At 34.7% G+C, this 21842-nt stretch overlaps 1 protein-coding gene across 2 annotated transcripts in view; it reads left to right on the forward strand.

The window, feature by feature from the left end:
* Sas-4 (spindle assembly abnormal 4) overlaps positions 1–21842 on the forward strand; it is a 527986-nt gene that overhangs the window by 337400 nt on the left and 168744 nt on the right. For both annotated transcript variants that reach the window (XM_090396928.1, XM_090396929.1), the window contains one exon: positions 11896–11989. In XM_090396928.1, the coding sequence (XP_090253054.1) occupies positions 11896–11989 (94 nt within the window). The remainder of the gene's footprint in view (positions 1–11895; positions 11990–21842) is intronic.

Below are 21842 nucleotides of genomic sequence, written 5' to 3' on the forward strand. Positions count from 1 at the left end.
GGATGTGGTGACAGCCCAAAACAGGAGGATGTGGAGGAGACTCATCATCAACGGTGACACCACTTAAATGGGAGAAGCTGCAGAAGAAGAAGACTTATCAGAGTTATCAGCTTTATGACATCTTGATTTAGAAGACTCAATTGTGTTACTTGGAATGTTGTCTATTAGAAAATTCCAGTTATTCTTTATTTGTTTTCAAGATATATGTTTACTCTGGAAGATGTGTTACTGAAAGTATTGTGGAAATTATTTTTGCACTGATTTCTAAAACTTCTGTTGAACAATTATTTTAACATATTCTGAAAAAAGATAGTATCGAGCAACATTTATTGAAATAAAAATGGTTTGAACATTACTTTTTTCTTTCTTGCTGCTTCCAATTTATGGAAATGTCATATTGTTATACTTCATCATCATCAAATGACTGCCCTGTACCCTCAAGTAGTGTACAGGATATGATAGTACTACATGAAAAATTTACATCATTACTAACTTCCTATCTACAATTTTCCTCCAAATCAGTCTGTTACTTGTCATGACTCCAACATTATCGGATCTTATATTTCTATCGTCTAAGGCACTTTGTACCGTATCAATCCACCTATATCTTGGTCTTCCTCTGGGTCGTTTTCCTGCCAACTTGGCAGAGAACACTTGTTTTGTTAATCTTTCCTCGCCCATTCTTTTTAAGTGACCATACCACCTGAGATTAGCTCTGCTAATGCATTTCTGGATGCTTACAATGTCAAGTTCTTTCCTAATATAATCGTTTTTAACATGATATTGCCATTGATGCCATCTGTTCACGTCTATAATCTTTCTCAGGACTCTCTAGTCTTTGGTCAAGTGTTTTACTACAGACCCAGCTCTCAGATCCATAAGTTAAAACTGGTTTGAACACTGTCTTGTAGCTAATTTAGTGTTCTGACTAATTTCTCTCTTATTCCATATGAATTTATTCAATTGACTTCTTACTATACCAGCTTTGTTGATTCTGTTGTCTATTTCCATATTTAATTTACCATCTTCACAAAAAATCATGCCTAAGTAGCTGAAATGTTTTACTTGTTCCACAGGTTCTCCATTCACCAACACAGTTGACATTTTCAGTGATTCTGCCTATTTTCATTGTCTTTGTATTGCTGACCTTCATACCATATCTATTACAACAGTTATTCAATTTAGTCAGAGAATCTTGCAGACTTGTAGCGGATTTATTTAGAAGTATAACATCATCCGCATAAAGCAAAGAGGTGACATTAACATCTCCAATTTTGATATCATGTTTATTACTTTCCTTCATAATGTGATCCATATAGATAATGAATAACAGAGGGGATAATGTACATCCTTGTCTCACACCAGATTTAACATTAAACCATCTTCCTGTACTTCTTTCAATTCTAACTGCTGACTTACAACTCAAATAAAGACTAAGTATTGCTTGATATAATGCCCCATTGACACCATATAACTGTAGCGTATTGAATAGCTGCTCTCTTGTCACCTTGTCATATGCCTTTTCCAAATCAACAACATTTAAATACAGATCTTTGTTATATTCCCATGCTTTCTCAACTATTTGTCGTAAAGTGAAGATCTGATCCTGACAGCCTCTATTTTAGCCTGAATCCAGCTTGTTCTTCACCAAGCTTTTCTTCCACAATTCTTCTCAACCGTTTCTCAAGTATACTTGCATATATCTTACTAGGAACACTCAGTAGGGATATACCTCTGTAATTCTCACATTCAGTTTTATTTCTATGAGAAATACTATTAGTACTATGAGAGCTCTACTCCAATCGTCTGGAATTCATACCTCTGTCCAGGCATTCTGAACTATGCAGTGCAGCCACTGTAATATTTCAGCATTTCTGGTCGAATATCATCTACTACTGCTGCCTTTCCACATTTCAAGCCTTTGATGGATTTTTCTACTTCAAGTATGGATATATATGCCTGACTGCATGCCTGGTCAGTGTTTTTTATCACTTATTTGTCATCACTGCTTGTTTCATTTAGCAAATTGTCAAAGTATTTGTTGTTTCAAGGATACTTGTGACATATGACTCAGTGATATAATCACGTAATCACAAGAAAGATATTTATTTAACCAAATATTTCGGTCTGGAAATAGCAGACCATCTTCAGTGGTATTACAAGAACATTTTGAAAAATACAAGCTAGAATACTAACAATAGATCGTTAAAATTAGAACACACGCGCCGTGTTCTAATTTTAACGATCTATTGTTAGTATTCTAGCTTGTATTTTTCAAAATGTTCTTGTAATACCACTGAAGATGGTCTGCTATTTCCAGACCGAAATATTTGGTTAAATAAATATCTTTCTTGTGATTACGTGATTATATCATTAAATTTTCAAAGTAATTACTCCATACTTCAAGGATATCTTTTTTTCTCTCGTTTTCATGTCACCTTTATCATCTCTAACTCCTTTTACAGCACTCTTTTCTCCATTCCTAAGCTTCTTCAACAATCTCCAGAATATTTTGCCACTTCTTGATATGTATTTTCTATGTTCTTGCCAAAATTCTCCCATGACTTTTGTTTAGCTAGTTTTACACACTGTTTAGCTTTCTTACATTTGTCTCTGTATTCTCTAAGAGCACAAGCTGACTTATTTGCCAGGAACTTTTGATATGCTTTCTTCTTTTCCTTCACTGCCTCTTTAACTTCCTGTGTCCACCAGGGAGTTCTGATTTTTCTATCCTTGCAGACAACCTCACCACATGCCTCTCTGGCTGAATCAATCAGTGTTTTCTTCAGGACTTGCCAATGAATCTCTAAGGTTTGGTTCCTGTTCTCAAACTCTTTCATTTTTTTCTTGAAGAATGTTTGCATATTTTAGTCTACAGTTCACATCTGAGAGCTGCTCAACTTTAAAACTTTCTTACATGTCATTCTTTTCGATATGAAATTCAATTTTATCCTGCTCAAGACTAATAGTGATCACTTCCAATTTCAAATCCTCTGTACACTCTGGTGTCCTGCACCAGGGAGAAAACATAACTATCAACAATAACATAGTCAATGAGACTTTTCTTATTCCTTGCCTCTTCTCTCCATGTGAATTTGTGCACATTTTTATGTTGGAACATGGTGTTAGTAATAACCAGTTCATGTCCTGGGTAAAAATCCAACAGGTATCTGCCATTATTATTAGCTTTGCTCTTTTCAATTTATATTTCAATCACTTCCTACTCTGCTATTTAGATCCCCAAGGACCAACTTTTCCTTGCTCATTGTGTCAGTAGCTTTCTCTAGAGCTTCAAAATATTCCTGCACTTCTACCTTAGTAGAACCTTCTGTGTGACCATAGACACAAATAAGTCTCATTGTCCAGTTCCCCATTCTGATATTTTCCCAAATCACTCTACTTGACACTGCCTGCCATTCAAGAAGATTAGCCTCGTATTTTGTGTTGAATACTATGGCTACTCCTTCTTTTCCTTGATTGTCATTGCCTGAATATAACATTTTGTATTTATTGCTCAGAAAGATCTCATCGGTTTTTGTCTTTTTTGTTTCAGTCACCCCTATTATGTCGATCTGGTACTTATCTAAATCCTCTGCTAGCTCCATTTCTTTGCCATTCAGTTTTCTTATGTTGATAGTACCAATCTTTAACACTGGTGATGTTGAGTTGGGGTGTGTTTTCAGAATTGTTCCAGTAACTGATTTTTCGCTGTTCACCCTGGTTCCCTGGCAAAAATAATGGGGGCCTTGTTTAACCGGGCAACACTCATCAAAAATTTATATTTAGTAGTATTTCAAATGAACTTGCAGTTGAAAACGAAACATTATTATTAATGTTGTTGTTATTATTTGTAGTGTGCTCATTTCACTAATAATAACTGTTTCTTAACTATTGTAAAATATACGTTGAAATTATCTGAAACATTAATTTAAATTTTATGTTCATTTTGAAGTACAGTGGTATCTTGCTAATCTGGACTAATAAAAACTGTGCTCCTTCAGATTAGCAAATTTTCCCCCAGGAGACAACAATAACTAGCGTTTAAGACAAAAATAATCAGATTCTAATGGTACATCAATTTAATTCTGTAAATAAATGAAGTAACTGATGGAAAAAAAGCTACTCTGCTGTAATGTAAAACTTAAAAAATAATACATTACACAAGTTTATTTTAGTAAAAAATTTAGTTTATACCTGTATTGTTGAAGATTCTGATTTAATAAAATTGAATAGTTCAGTACATATGTAAAAAAAGTTTTTTATTTCTTTTTAAAAAAGTCAGTGATTTTATTTTGCTTCTTGGAAGCTAAACTTTTTTCGAATGCTTCTTCTTGGAGCTGCATTAGCAATTAAAATTTTGTGGAATGGTGTATCATTCTGCTTAGCCCGTTCTATACAAATAATATAACCATACAATCGACAGTATGAAAAAAATACTGTACCGTAATAATAATAGTTAAAATAATAATTATTAAATAAAAATAATAGTACACAAAATAATATCATCATCATCATCATCAAATTCTTGCCATGTACCCTCAAGGGGTGTACAGGATATGATAGTACTACATGAAAAAAATTACATTATTATTAATTTCCTATCTACAATTTTCCTCCAAATCAGTCTGTTACTTGTCAACACTCCAATATTATCAGATCTTATATTTCTATCGTCTAAAGCACTTTGTACCGTATCAATCCACCTATATCTTGGTCTTCCTCTCAGTCGTTTTCCTGCCAACCTGGCAGAGAACACTTGTTTTGCTAATCTTTCCTCGCCCATTCTGTTTAAGTGACCATACCACCTGAGATTAGCTCTTCTAACGCATTCCTGGATGCTGACAATGTCAAGTTCTTTCCTAATATCCTCGTTTTTAATATGATACTGCCATTGATGCCATCTTTCTCAGGACTCTCATATCTGAAGTATCTAGTCTTTGGTCAAGTGTTTTACTTCTGACCCAGCTCTCAGATCCATAAGTTAAAACTGGTTTGAACACTGTCTTGTATACAGCTAATTTAGTGTTCCGACTAATTTCTCTCTTATTCCATATGAATTTATTCAATTGACTTCCCATCATGCCAGCTTTGCTGATTCTGTTGTCTATTTCTATATTTAATTTACCATCTTCAGTAAAAATTGTGCCTAAATAGCTGAAATGTTTTACTTGTTCCACAGGTTCTCCATTCACAACACAGTTAACATTTTCAATGATTCTGCTTATTTTCATTGTCTTTGTCTTTTTATTGCTGACCTTCATACCATATATATTACAAGAGCTATTCAATTTAGTCAGAGAATCTTGCAGACTTGTAGCGGATTTATTTAGAAGTATGACATCATCCGCATAAAGCAAAGAGCTGACATTAACATCTCCAATTTTGATATCATGTTTAATACCACTTTCCTTCATAATGTGATCCATATAGATAATGAATAACAGAGGAGATAATGTACATCCTTGTCTCACACCAGATTTAACATTAAACCATCTTCCTGTACTTCCTTCAATTCTAACTGCTGACTTACAACTCAAATAAAGACTAAGTATTGCTTGATATAATGTCCCATTGACACCATATAACTGCAGCGTATTGAATAGCTTCTCTCTTGGCACCTTGTCATATGCCTTTTCCAGATTGACAAAACTCAAATACAGATCTTTGTTATATTCCCATGCTTTCTCGACTATTTGTCGTAAAGTGAAGATCTGATCCTGACAGCCTCTATTTGGCCTGAATCCAGCTTGTTCTTCACCAAGCTTTTCTTCCACAATTCTTCTCAACCATTTCTCAAGTATACTTGCATAGATCTTGCCAGGAACACTCAGTAGGGAAATACCTCTGTAATTCTCACATTCAGTTTTATTTCCCTTTTTATATATGGGTACTATGAGAGCTCTACTCCAATCATCGGGAATTCGTCCCTCTGTCCAGGCTTTCTGAACTATGCAGTGCAGCCACTGTAAGACTCTTATACCACCATACTTCAGCATTTCTGGTCAAATATCATCTACTCCTGCTGCCTTTCCACATTTCAAGCCTTTGATGGCTTTTTCTACTTCAAGTATGGATATGTATTCCTGACTGTATGTCTGGTCAGTGTTTTTTACCACTGTGCTGTCATCACTGCTTGTTTCATTTAGCAGTTTTTCAAAGTAATTACTCCATACTTCAAGGATATCTTTTTCTCCCATTTTCATGTCACCTTTATCATCTCTAATTCCTTTTATAGCACTCTTTCCTCCATTCTTAAGCTTCTTCAACAACCTCCAGAATATTTTGCCACCTTCTTGATATTTATTTTCTATATTCTTGCCAAAGTCCTCCCATGACTTTTGTTTAGCTAGTTTTACACAGTGTTTAGCATTCTTGCATTTGTCTCTATATTCTCTAAGAGCACAAGCTGACTTATTTGACAGGAACTTTTGGTATGCTTTCTTCTTTTCCTTCACTGCCTCTTTAACCTCCTGTGTCCACCAGGGAGTTCTGATTTTTTTATCCTTGCAGACAACCTCACCACATGCCTGTTTGGCAGAATCAATCAATGTTTTCTTCAGAGTTTGCCACTGAATCTCCACGGTTTGATTCCTGTTCTCAAACTCTTTCATTTTTCTTTCAATAATCTTTGTGTATTTTAGTCTACAGCTCACATCTGAGAGCTGCTCAACTTTTATTCGCTTTAAAACTTTCTTACATGTTATTCTTTTCAATATGAAATTCAATTTTATCCTGCTCAAGACTAAATAGTGATCACTTCCAATTTCAAATCCTCTGTACACTCTGGTGTCCTGCACCAGGGAGAAAACATCACTATTAACAATAACATAGTCAGTGAGACTTTTCTTATTCCTTGCCTCTTCTCTCCATGTGAATTTGTGCACATTTTTATGTTGGAACATGGTGTTAGTAATAACCAGTCCATGTCCTGAGCAGAAATCCAACAGATATTTGCCATTATTATTAGCTTTGCTCTTTTCTCCAAATTTTCCCAAAATATTTTTGTATATCTCACAATCATTTCCTACTCTGCTATTTAGATCTCCAACAAGGACCAATTTTTCATTGTGTCAGTTGCTTTTTCTAAAGCCTCAAAAAATTCCTCCACTTCTACCTTAGTAGAACCTTCTGTGGGACCATAGGCACATTGTCCAGTTCCCCATTCTCATATTTGCCCACATTACTCTACTTGAGACTGACTGCCATTCAAGAAGATTAGCCTCGTATTTTGTGTTGAATACTATGGCTACTCCTTCTTTTCCTTGATTGTCATTGCCTGAATATAACATTTTGTATTTATTGCTCAGAGAGATCTCACCAGTTTTGGTCTTTTTTGTTTCAGTCACCCCTATTATGTCGATCTGGTACTTATCTAATTCCTCAGCTAGCTCCATTTCTTTGCCATTCAGGCTTCTTACATTGATAGTATCGATCTTTAACTCTGGTGATGTTGAGTTGGGGTTTATTTTCAGATTTGTTCCAGTAGCTGACTTTTCGCTGTTTGCCCTGGTTACCTGGCGAAAACAACGGGGGCCTTGTTTAACCGGGCGACGTCCCAGCCGGCATGAAATTTTGTCATGTTGTACCATCATTCTATATTTTGGTTTAACCAATAAGAATACAATTTGGCCGGCTAAATCCCAAATTGCCAGCCCATCCTCGTCCGTTCAGTATCCAAGTATATACCTAACATGGTGCACCACGAGAAGGTGAGGATTGGACATTAGGTCAGAAGCCCTGGTCAGTTCTCTAAATTCCTTTAAAGGCTATGTGGAGGTCTCCTCTCAGTTATACAGCTTTGACCCTTAAGCACCCCCTTAAGCACCTTCAGCTTTTGACCCTTAAGCACAAAATAATAATACATAATAAATAAAACTTTTTTTCTTTCAAACTTCAGTTTGGATTAGCGAGATACCACTGTATTTCAATCACAATCCCTCCCCTCCTACTTCCATTGCTTCTCACAATAACTGAATTATAAATATCTACTTTCTTCTAATTCCATATTTCTTACTTTTCTTTGTGGATATTTCACATTGGTTATCTGAAATCTATAACTTTGCTTTACCTGTTGAGAAATAAAATAATTATTCTCTTATCTAAATCCATATTAATATGTTGCAATTTTCTTATTACAAACACCACCTTGTTTTCGTTCTGAATCACAGTATTCAGTTCTCCAGGGAATAGCAATCGGTTAAAGTTTTACAGATAGATTACCTGTTATTGTCCATACTTAAAAAGTCATCTTTATGTCATGAAGGTTAATTTTTTTTTTCTGTCCTTAAAAAAAAAAAAAAAAAGGAAGAAAGCTGAAGAGCATGAAATAATTTTTCTGCACTTCTCTTTATACAGAATCTTATTTTTTTCTTTGAATATGCTATAACAACATTTTTTTTTTTTACTTTCTATGCTGTTTAGCAAATACCTTGCAAATGTGATATCTCTTATTTTGGACAAACTGGCCGTTCTTTGGAATAAAGAATAAAAGAACATAAATATTATATTGATTATAACAAACCTCTGAAGTCTGGTCTGGCGCAGCACAGTATTGACTCTACTCATAGTGTCCAGTGGGATAAAGCTGTTCTCCTCCATAGATGCAGATTCAAATATGAACGCTTATTCGAAGAAAGTTCTGAAACTATCTTACACCGACCGAATTTAAATAGAAATGACTGTATGTCTCTCTCAAAGATCTGGGAGACTTTTATCTTATGTAAAAAAACCATTTATCTTAATAGATGAAATTTTTAATTTCTGTTATTTCCTAGCACGTGGTAACAGTTGTATTTTAATAGATGATCCACCGAATGTTTGCCAGTACTCCGTTCATATTACTGTTACAGACACTGAAGATGTACTATTAATTTTAGTATGAAATATCTGTCTTTTTACTAATTAAAGATTTCACTGTGGTTTTTACATGTTACTTTATTATTTAATTACTATGCCACAGGTTCCACTAAAAATTTAAAATAGTTTTATAATAGGCAAAGAAACGTGTGATAGTGTTGGTGGGGGGCGCTATCAAAAGCAAAATACAGATTATGGAAGTTTTTTCACTTGGCTATGCTGCCAATCATATATTTGGTTTAATCTTTTATCTAAGTGTAAGCAAACAAAGTTTGCACCTGAAGTATCTTCAGGACTGGGGCAACTTGTGGTAAAGGTGAAATTTCACATGCTGATCACTTGCTTATTATCTCCCATATTGCAAAGTACATTTCCTTGCAGACATGTATAATGCTATGCATTAAGGGAAGGACCACTACCCAGACTGGTTTTGACCTTTATTGAGGTCTCATCAGTGGGAGCCAGACCCAGAGGTGGTGATACTAAGGTGGAAGTAATGCAGAAGTCATATCACCATATACCAGTTGCCAAAAGGTGTCAACATCTTATTATTTAAATTCTCTGGATTAGCGATAGTTGATGGAAGTTTTTTGAGACCTCAATTTCATTACTTCCCACAGTTTCACATGCTGAACAATCAAAAGATTTAGAGTAGTCTATGAAACATATTACCATAGGGAGTTTAAATTCTTTATACTTTTCTATGAGCTGTCTAAGCAAAAAGATCTCATCTCTGGAACCCTTATCTTCCTTAAAACCTGTTATTTCCTCAGGCATCATTCTCAACTTTGGCTTCAATACTATTTAGAATTATTATTAATAAAATCTTGCTTGCATGAGATATTAAACTAATAGTTCAATAGCTCTTCATATCTTCCTTCTTATGTAGTGGTATGAAATCTGACTTCTTCCAGTCTCTAAACCATAATTCTGTCTTCTATATCCTTCCTTGTAATCAATGTATGAATCACTCTTACCCCTCCATCCCCTATAGTCTTAATTAACTTTGCTGGGATTCCATCAGCACTTTGGGCCTTATTACTGTTAAGCTGTTTAAATGCTCTTTCAACCTCATTGGAATTCCAACAATTTTTTAACATGGAATTTACTAAATCAAAAGCTATTAGATTATATTCAGTACAAGATATGATGATATTTGTGCTTATGATAGTATTGAATTGGAACATTTATTTATTTAACGTATGAATAAAAATACAATAAATTAATGAACAAAACTGTATATCAGCGATGGCCAACCACACATCCTTTTGGAGCCAAAATAATTCCAGTAAGACTTAGAAGAGCTGCAACCTTTGACTGATGCTATGGTACAGGAGTGAGCTTGCGCATGGCAAGGTGTAACAAGCTTGTAAGAACTGCTAATTTTTTAGATGCATAATTAAAAATAATTATGCACCTAATTTTAAGGAGCTTACTAAGAAAATGGATACAAGGAAGGCCTCTGCTATTAAAGAAGTAACTAAAATTATCGTTTCAACTTAAAAATGATTCTAATTGTTCATAGTAAACTTCATTTAATGTGTTTCAAATTAAACTTTTTTATTGCAGTAATTTTTATTAATCCTGTTTTTCTCTCTCTCCTCTCTTTTTTTTTACTTTGTTCCTCTTTTTGTTTATTTTCTCCTGTTAGATCATGAAGAGCCTAGTGACGCGTGGACGCGAACCACATGTTGCTCACGGGCCATTTTGTGGCCATCCCTGCTATATGTAGATTGACAGTTCAGTTTATCAGTCTGAGTAAATGCAAGTTCCTGAGCCGTCTAGCAATGGAATGTGTCTGCACAGTGCAGATACATTCCTTCCTGTTCTAGGTGTTGAGGTGTTACAACCCAAAGTTGTGCCTCTGAGTTTATGTTGTTGTTCCTGGCAAATATCTTTAACTCAGTTGTTTCCAAATATTGTCAGTATGTTAGGTTGCAATCAGAGTTTTGCTGCAGAAGCTTATTATTAGATCTCTCATGGTCATTTAGATGGAAAGCATAACATTGTTGCTAGGTGTTAGGGAATAGTTTCCAGCTTTCAAAGTAGGTTTGCAGTGAGCTCAGATCTTTACTCAGTGTTTCCTCAAGGCCTTGGAAGGTATAGTCTTGAGTGGCGATTGCTATGTCATCAGCATAGATAAACGTTTTGACTGACTGTTGAGTGATTTCACTTGTATACAGGGCAGGAACAGATCCTCGTTGCAACCAATCCTGTAGGATAAATGTTCTGCCTTTTTTTTTTTTTTTTTTGTGAATTCAAATGAACCGTTATTTTCCTATTGGAGAGCATTTGTTCTAGTAGTTTAGAGTTTCTTGGCATATGATAATTTTGATTGTTTTATACAGTAAACTCTTCTTCAGTAAGCTGATGTTAGGTCTATGAAGGCAGTATCCATTTTTAAACCCTTTTGGTATCCAGCTTCTGTGTTTTTTTTTTTTTGTGAGGGCTGGAACCCAGTCATAGCAGCTTCTCCCAGGTCTGAACTCAGCTTGTTCATTGGGTGAGATGGCTTCTGTTTTTGGAGAAATCCTAGAGAGGATAATCCTTTCCAAAAGTTTGTAAAGAATGCAGAGCAAAGCTATATGGCAGTAGTTGTTGGGTCATTAGTTGACTTATTGGGTTTGTTAAGTTAAATTCATGCTAAAGGTTTGGGAGTCATTCATCATTTATTATTGAGGAGAAGAAATTAGCCAGGTTTTTGCTCTTAGGCCAAGATGAGTAAGAAAATCTGGAAAGATGCCATACACCAGCAGCTTTACCTGTTTTAGTTAGTTTGAAGGCGGCATCAATTTCATTTAGAGTTACTGGATTGGAGTGTATTTTATGATAAAGAAAAATAACTATATCATTACAGAACATTTTTCTTCATCAGTCAGACATTAGTGTGTATTCTCTCTCTCGCTCGTTATTTTCAGTTGAAAATTGCTGCTGTATAAGAGTTTAGAAGATAACTGTTATATTTAGTTATAAAAATAACTAATATTCATCTTCGTTACTATTGTTTCTCAATTTTAACATTGACTTTCTCATTAACAGACGTGAGAAGCAAGCATTTGAAAGGTTTCAGCGATTTAGAAGTAATGCTCCTGATAAAAAGGAAAGAGAAGAGTTAACCATCCTAAGACAACAGGTAACCAAATCATTTCACATTCAAGAAGTACATGCTTATTCTCACATTAATTAGTATAAAACTTTCACAAATACATTTATTTCCAAACCCTAATCAGGATGCACAGAATGTTACCATTAATGCAACAGATTGAAAATTATTACTAGTTTCCAAATTCCTTTCTAAATAAGTATACTAAAAACATCACTCATGTCTGCATGATTTTTGCACATTTTCTCTTGTAGGAAAGAATTCTAGGGAGGTATGTAAATATCATATTTAAATAAACAATATTACCAGTATCAATATAACTTAAATGAGGATCTCTTGGGAGGGGAAGATAAAATATAGAATTTATTCTTGCAATAAAAAGAAAAAAAAAATATATATATATATATATAGGGAAAGAAAACATTTCTTCGCATTTAATACCAATCCTAGATGTAAATGGTTTGAGTGAATTACTGTTTCTAGCAGACTGATAATGTAAAATTTCAAAAAGGAAGATAAAACCTTATTTATATTAATAAACCCAGGAAAGACTAGAAACATATAGCCATTATTAGTGCTGTGAATAGACTAACTGTTAGATAATCAGAGGATTCTGCTCTAGGGACAAACATGAAACTTTTAACCCATTTCAGTCCTTCAATAAGCAAGATGATTGTGAACTTTGATGAATTTTCGTATACTGTATGTTGGTCAGAGAGTATCCAGGCTGCCAAACTGTGCAATTTATCTTTGACTATGATTCCTGGACATTATTATAATCAAATTCCTGATATATACTTTCAAGGCATGTACATGATATTATAATAGTTTATATTATGACCAACTTTCTGTTAGTTTTCTTCCAAATTAGTCTCTTATCTATCAGAATTTCAATATTTTCAGATTTTATAGTTCAATCTTCTAAGTCACTTCCTGCTGTATCAGCCTACCTAGTTCTTGGTCTTTTTCCTGGCATCTGGACATTAAACATGTGTTTTTATAACCTTTTCTCTCCCATTCTGTTGAACATAATCATTCTGCTGAACTTGGACACATCATCTCATGTTGTCACACTTGTTCATAATACAGTCATCAATGCCATCTGTTCACACCCCTAATTTTACTCAGAGCTCTCGTATCTATGGTCTCCCATCTTTGATCAACTGTCCTGTTTTCTAAGTCAGCTGTCAGATCTATAAATTAAAAATTGGTCTTGTATACAGCTGCTTTATTGTTTTGGCTAATTTATTTCTTATTCTATATAAATTTATTCATTTCACTCTATGCCATACCAGCTTTACTAATTTTGTTGTCTATTTCTATATTTAATTGCCATCTTCACTAAAAAGTCTGCCCGAATAGCTGAAATGTTTTACTTGTTCTGTATGTTTCCCTTTCAGGACAGCTAATGTTTTTCAGTGTTCCTACCTATTTTCATAGTTGTCATATTTTTTTGCTAATTTTCATATCAAATATGTTACAGTATTTATTCAGTTAAGGAATCCTGCTGACCTTACTGGATTTATTTAAAATCACATCACCTCGAAAAAGTAAAGATTTGGGTTGTGAATATCTCCAATTTTGATGTATATCTTGTACCTCCTTCAGTTCTAACTGCTGACATTATAACTTTAATGTCGACTATGTATCACTTGTTTCAGTGTGGCATTTATACCATATAAATGTAGTGTTTTGAACAGCTTTTCTCTTGGTACCTTGTCACGTCATTTACAGATCTACAAAACTCCAATCCTTCCATTAGAGTTTATTACAATTAAAATCGAAATTTGGTTGTGTTATTTCCTGTAATGATTTCTTTTGTTCTCTTTCTTGTGATTTCATGAAATGGGGTGTCTTTTACTCATTTCACTATAGTGAACCTTGCATTATTGTTATAATGAACCATATCTTTGATCCATAAGTGTTCACTGTTATTTCATTTTTTTTTTTTCAAGTATGCTTCTTAAATCTTACCTGGAATACTCAGTAAGGAAACTCCTTGTAATACTCAGTAAGGAAACTCCCTGTAATTGTCACATTGTTTTATTTCTTTTTACAGATGGGTACTATGAGAACTATACTCCAATAATCTGCAATTTGTCTCTTGACCAGGCTATCTGAATTATGTAGTGTAGTCTGTAAATTTTTATACCTCCTTAAGCATTTCTTGTCACTATCATCTGCTTCAGTTGCACCACATTAATGTGATGACTTTTTCTGCCTCATGTAATTGATATGCGCTCCTGATTGCATTCCTACTGCATATTGCCCCTTATCTTCATATTTGTGTCACTGTTATCATCTTTCATTCCTTTAACAAGTTTTAAAAAGAATCAAAGTTGAGCAGCTCTCAGAGGTGAACAGTAGACCCAAATTTACAAATGTTATTCAAGACAAAATGAAAGATTCTGAAAACAGTAATGAAATTGCATACAGTTAAAGGACCATTTTGCCACCTTCCTGATATTTATTTTCTGTTTTCTTACCATATTCTTCCCATTACTTTTGTTTTTCTACTTTTAAACTTAGGTTAGCTTTCTTAATTTTTTTTTTGTCTGTATCCTCTCAAGGCATTTCATGACTTACTTGCTAGTAAGTTTCAGTCATTCTTTAACTTCCTGAGTGCCATGAAGTTCTGATTTCTGTAACTTTATGTATCACTACATGCATTTTTTTGGCTGATCAATTAACATTTTCTTCAGAATGACACTGAGTCTTCGAGGTTTGATTTGGTTGCTGTTTTCAAATCTTTCATTTTGTTTTTAATAATATTTGTATATTTAGGTCTACTGTTCACCTCTGAACAGTAGACGCTGTTCAACTTTGATTATTCTTAATAAGTACATATTTTTCCTTCCAATGTAATATCCATTTCACTGAAATTATGGAGACTACAACCATGTTAAGAATTATTCCTAACACGGTTGTAGTCTCCATAATTTTACTGAAATGAATGCTAATCACCATGTAACACTAAAGGAAAGAATATAATATCCATTTTTATCCTGCTCAAAAAAACTAAATGTTGATCACTTCCTATTTTAAATCACCTGTATGCTCTTTCATCTCAAACAAATCTGAAAATGTTATAATCTGTGATAGCACAGTCAGTGAGATTCCTTATTTCTTATGTATTCTCTCTTTTTGAATTTGTGCACATCTTTATGCTGGAGTGTGGTGTTAGTGAATGACTGGCCTGTGTCCTGAACAGCAATCCAGCAAGTACTTACCATTATTATTAACTTTGCCATTTTCTTCAGATTTTCTCAAAGCATTTATATTTGTCTAGTACTCATTTCCTACTCTGCTTTTTACATCTTTAACAAGGACTAAATTTTTCTTTGTCAGCACCTTCTCTAGCATCTCCAAAAATTCATGCACTTCTTCCTTAGCAGAATTGTGTGGAACCATAGGCACATTTAAGTCTAATTGTCCTTCTCTGTGTGTGTGTGTGTGTGTGTGTGTGTGTGTGTGTGTGTGTGTGTGTGTGTGTGTGTGTGTGTGTGTGTGTGTGTGTGCATGTTAGATTAATCAGCATGTATAAAAACTTGCTAATCTTATATATTCTAAATCACTGGCCACCCTATTTAGTTATTTTCAATAGCATGTCTTATTAGCATAAAGTGAACAAACACATTGGACTTCTTTAATAACTGTAATGAAAATAGCACAATATTTTATACTGAAATTAACAGTACTTCACCAGTGTGTAAAACAAACAAGCATTTCAAAGAGACAGAATACAAGGTAAATACAACAATTGGTTAACCAATGAAATAGTTGCTGTGTACTAGATGAATCATATATTGTGAAAAGAGTTGAATGACTTAAACCGAGAGTTAGGTAAAAGGGGATTTAATAGTAAAACATGACTAGTTTCGGCTTATAACAGCCTTCATCAGGTGACATTATAAAAGAAAAAACACTAAACACTGAAGGTTAAAAAAACTGAACAACATAGAGAGTCTCTATATATAATTAGTATGAAAATGTTGTAGTTGTATTTAAAGCTGTTCATTTGTTTGTTGCATTGTTAGGAGAGTGCGTGCTTGCAGCATCACGTGAACGCCAGTACATGATTACAGCTGAATGACTATCTGGGAGGTTGTAGCTCGAGTTATTATTTAGATGTTCAGGGTTGAGGATGATTTCCCTAGATTCTGCGATTTTTCTCTCCAATTCATCATGGCAATGAAAGATGTTAGTAGATCTGTCCCAGCGGACTGTATGACTTGGGGTGTCATCATTAGGATTAGCCGAGAAAAGGATATGGCTTGATAAGGCACTGACTCGCTGCCTCTTGTAAGCAATGTCCCTCATGTGTTCCTCCATGCGTAATTTAATAGATTTGTCTGTCTGTCCAAAATAAGGAATATCACAATCGCACCAAATTTTGTACACACCAGGAAATTTAAGATGTTGATGACATGGTTTTGGGTGGCTTATTATGGAGCGGATTTTTGGAAGTGGAGTGAACAGAGTTCTGATATTGTATTTTATTAGAACCTTGGCTAATTTTTGTGAAAGTGAACTTATGTAAGGAATAGATATATTGCCTTTAAATGTATTTATTTCTTCTGTGTGATGACTAGGAGGATTAAGAAGGAATTTTCCAATAATTCTTTTAGAATATCCATTAAGTACGAAAGTAGTTTTGAGGTAGTTGATTTCTTTTTGAAGTTCATTTGGGTCATCAAGAAGAGAGTGAGCTCTATGTCCCAAGGTAGAAATTATTCCAAGTTTTTGGGGAGGGAAGTGATGGGACTGACTATGAAGATATCTGTTGGTATGTGTAGACTTTCTATACATTGAAATTTTAAGTTTACCATAAGATCAGGTCAGTTTCACATCTAGGAAATGCAGGGAACTATCGGTTTCAAGCTCTGCTGTGAACTTTATACTTGGATGTCGACTATTGAGATGTTTCAGGAAATCCATTATGGAATCATGTCCATGGCTCCAAATGAGGAAAACATCATCCAGATAACGTTTCCAAACTTTAGGTGTTAAAGCAAAGGAAGAGATAACCTTGGCTTCAAATCCTCCAAGTAAATATTTGCAACAACAGGGGATAAAGGATTACCCGTTGCCAGACCATGATTCTTCTTGGATATAGTATCTTGGAATCTAAAGTAACTGGACTTGATGCAATGTGTGTGTATATATATATATATATATATATATAATCTTTTCTGATATTTACACAAGATGAAACTCAAACTTTCAGAAGAGGGGGCAATCATTCCATTTCAGATTAGACCAGTATAAAAGAGCTTTGAATTTTCTCTGATGAGTTGTTCATATTTAAACCTGCTACTATGGAGAAGGTGAGCCTCATTTCAAATGATATTGTGGTATCAGTACTATGTTGTGCAAAACTAGATGTTAAACTTTAAGATATTCAGTGAGGTTTTGATGTCTGCCAGTTCTTTTTTTTTTCACAGAATGACCTGTCTGTCCAAAGTATGTTTGATTATCTTCAGAAGATGTCTGGTAAACACCAGATAGAGACAGAGGCAAAAGTATATCTTTTCTAGATGGTAGGAGATTGGAAATTTTGTTGATAGGTAAATATATATGATGATATTTCATGATTCTGCTTATAGGTTTAGAGATGCCTGAAATATATGGAATTGGAACCCTGCACTCCATTTAAGTATCTTTCAGTGTGAGTCAATTACCATTTAATTTGACAAGGGTTGTAGCCATTTGAAACCACCTTCTTACATCCAATCAGTATCCTACATTCACATATTCAGTTTCTTATGTCAAAGGAGATTTCTGGACATTCACCCTTCTTAGGCATTCTTCTTACTAATTTCTTCTCTTGTACTTTGTCAACCAGTGTTTATCAGAAACCTACTTTTACTGGCAGATGTATGCATCAATTTGATTATCATAAAATTTCTAGGGCGCTCTCTCTCTCTCTAGAAATTCAGTTTGTCAAATCATTTTTTAATAACTTTAGTTATTTTAATAACTTTTATTTAAAATTATTTTTATTTTTCGACATAATCTCCCTTAAGACTAATACATTTATTCCATTGATGCTCTAGCACCATTATTCCATCCCTGTAGTGTCCTCACTAAGATCTGCAAAATACCCCTCTACAGCTGCAATCACCTCTTGATTCGAAGAAAAATGCTGATCAGCAAGGAAGAGTTTTAGTTTTGGGAAGAGATAGAAGTCACAGGGAGACAAATATGGGGAATAGGGTGGATGTTCCAACAATTCATAATGCAGATCCATTAATTTTCCCATTGCCAAAACACCTTTGTGGGCAAGTGCATTGTCCTGATGAAAGATCATTTTTTTCTTCTGCAAACTGGGTCTTTTCTCACGAATTTTTTCTTCTGGTCAGGTTAAAAGATCGGAATAATATTTTCCAGTCCAGTTATTGTTTTACTCTTTCAAGATAATTAATAAACAAAATGCCTTTAGCATCTAAACACAGATGCCATGACCTTTCCTGCTGATGGAACCAACTTTGTCTTCTTTGGCACTGAACAACTGGCTTCTGTCCACTGTTTTGACTGTTGTTTGGATTTTGGTGTGTAATGGTGAATCCAAGTCTCATTCATAATAATAAATCGACACACAAGATCAGTTTTATTTTTGTTAAAACACTCCAAGCACTGTTCAGAGATTTTCATACAAGTGCGTTTTTGATCTGCTGTGAGCAAGCGTGGCACCCGTCTTGTGCAAAGCTTTTTCATTTGCAATTCTTCATGCAAAATTTCACACACTTTGACTCTCCAGTCATCCAATACCATATCATGCGCTCGATCAATGATTTCTGGTGTTGTTACACTTTTTGGACGTCCTTTACGTGGATCATCTTCAAGGCTGGTACGGTCACATTTAAACTCCACAGCCCATTTCTTAATTGTCGAGAACGAATGAGAAGAGTGCCCATAAACTTTTATGAACTCCGAATGAATTTCGTTTGGTATTAAACCTTTTCCAAAGAATTTTATAACCAAACGATATTCAATTTTATCTATTTCAAGGGATATAGACAACAGTTTTGCTTCAGACAGTTGTATAAAACAAACTACTTGATAGAATGACTTGCAATTTCACATGGATGCTTATGACAGATGTACTATCAAAAAAAAAAATCTTGTCAATAGTGTTGCCATCTATGGTCGAGGCTGAGAACTTTACAGACCACCCTCATATATGTTGTGAAAAAATTGCCTATCCCCACTTGCTACTGAGTTCCAAAAAGCCTCTGCGAATGGGGCCAGTACCACAACTGTTTGTCAGAAGTTGATGAACGTGAGTTTTCATAGCTGCACAGCAGCATGCAAACCCAACATCAGCATCAGGTGGAATGGTGTAAAGCTCACCATGGGACTCCGTAGTAAAGAATCACACTTCACAATCTGGCAGTCTGACAAATGATAGGAAAATGCTATCTGTCCAAATGTATTGTGCCAGCTGTGAGTTTGGTGGACAGGCATCACAGGGTTGTTTTATGGTGCAAGCTGGGCGCCCTATTTCGTGATGGGGGAATCTTAACTCTGCAGCTTATAATGACATTCTAGACAATTCTGTGTCTCCAACCTTATTGCATAATTAACTGGCATTAATTAGGGAGACCACACTCCTACCAGGCACGTCCCCCAGGTGGCAGATGAGGGAAACCCAAATGGGTTGCTCTGAATAAAGAGCCATGGACCAAAGGATGTAGCAGAGGCATGGCAAGTTGGCTACATTATTATGCAGGTAACTTCCATGAGCCAGAGAATGTCTACAAACTGAGATAGTGCTACTTTGTACGGGACAGCCGATGCACCTACTCGAAGACCACATAGAGTAAGTGAGAAATCAGCATTGTGGTCAGCAAAGGACGTGAAACACATAGCCACCCTCAACATAAGATCATTATACCAACCTTGAAAAGTGCAATTAGTCTAGGAAAATTTTAAAAGACTGAAATGGAGTATTTTAGGTTTATCAGAGACACATTGGTGCAGAAATGGATTCACCAGAAGGAAGACTATACTTCTCAGGAAGAAAAGATAACATACACAGAGAAGGAGTTGCATTATTAATTGAGAAGAAGCTTGCATACTCAATAATTGAAATAAAATCAGTGTCTCCTAGAATAATCACAGTCAAATTTCAAGCAAAAGGAAAAGGTCAAACAATTAAAATAATCCAAATATATGCACCAGACAGTAACCATTCAGAGGAAGAAATAGAAAATTTCTGTGAAGAACTACAACAGGAAATAGATAATTCCAAAAGTAGAGAACTCATGATAGTGATGGGAGATTTTAACGCTAAAATAGGACAGTTCACAACAGACAAAAAAAGATGTGATGGATGGGGAAATTTGGATACGGAGAGCTTAATGACAGAGGAGAACAACTACTCCACTTCTGTAAAGCAAATGATCTAATGATTGCAAACACATTGTTTTATCAATGCCCTGATAATAAATATACATGGACATCCCCAGATGGCAATATAAAGAATTGTATAGACCATATTATCATAAACAATGGAAAAGATCAGTAAATAATGTTCGAACATTAAGAAGCTTTGATTTCGACACTGACGATGAAATATTAACTGCCAAAGTGGAGATAAAATTCAACAGGAAAATGAATATCAGAAAAGAAGAAAACATCAACCTACCAAAACTAAAAGATATCTCAAGCAGAAGTCGATTTTTAGAACAGATGTGCTTGAAATTAAGCCCTCCATCTTCTAGAACAGTGGAAAATACTGGCGAAAAGGAAAAGAAACAGTGTTATCAATTGCAATAGACGCTCTAGGTACCAAACCCAAAATAAACAAACAGTGGATAACCCAAGATACTTGTAAACCAACAAAACAATGAAGAGAATAGAGGAAAATACAGAGCACTAAAAAATAAAGTTGATAAACTGTGCAAAAAAGCCAAAGAAAAATGGTTAGAAGAAAAAGCTAAGAAATGCCAAGAAGCATACCAACAAAATAATCTAAGTCTTCCATGACACTATAAGAGAAATTACAAAGGAATTCTCAACAATAGCAGTAACAATGATAACAACAAGATGACTGAATCCGGGAAATCTGGTCAAACCATTTTAAGACTATCTTTCACCAAGGAAACAAAACTACAATGCCAACAATAGAAGAAAATAACGACCACCCAAAAATTTTACAAGAAGAAGTTAGATTCACAATAAAACAGATGAAAAACAAAGCACCAGGCATTGATACTATCCCTACTGAACTGTGGTCATATGAAGACAGCACATAAATAGAATATTTAACAACGCTATTCAATAAAATACTACAAACAGGAGAGACCCCCAGATGACTGGAGAACTAGAAAGATCATCCCAATATACAAGAAAGGAGATAAAAGAGACTGCAGAGATTACACACCAATCAATTTACTCTCCCACACCTATAAAATATTCCTAAGAATTATACAAAATAGATTAAAAAAAAAAAAAAAAAACCTATGAAGAACTGATAGGCATAGAACAAGCCGGTTTCTGAGGAAACTATTCAACAATAGACCAGATTTTCACATTGCACCAACTAGCAAAGCTCATCTGGGAAGACCATAAAGAACTATACTGTTGTTTTGTGGACTTTAAACAAGCTTTCGATAGCATCAATAGAGAAATCCTTCTTAAAGTTCTATTGGATAATGCAATAGATAAGTATATAATACAGTTTCTGATAAAATATTACTCTAATAAGACAAATGCAATAATTAAAAAGACACACTCACAAAGAACCCATAGAGATCCAAAAAGGAGTAATGCAAGGATGCCCATTATCCCCATGACTATTCAACATATATCTAGACAAAGTTGTAAAGAAGGCAATAGACAATGAGCCTGGAATCAATGTCAATGGTTTAAACATAAA

The sequence above is a fragment of the Typopeltis vanoorti genome, chromosome 8 (assembly GCF_054136105.1).
Source record: "Typopeltis vanoorti isolate ZY-2024b chromosome 8, IOZ_Tvanoo_1.0, whole genome shotgun sequence".
NCBI classification, from domain to species: Eukaryota; Metazoa; Arthropoda; class Arachnida; order Uropygi; family Thelyphonidae; genus Typopeltis; species Typopeltis vanoorti.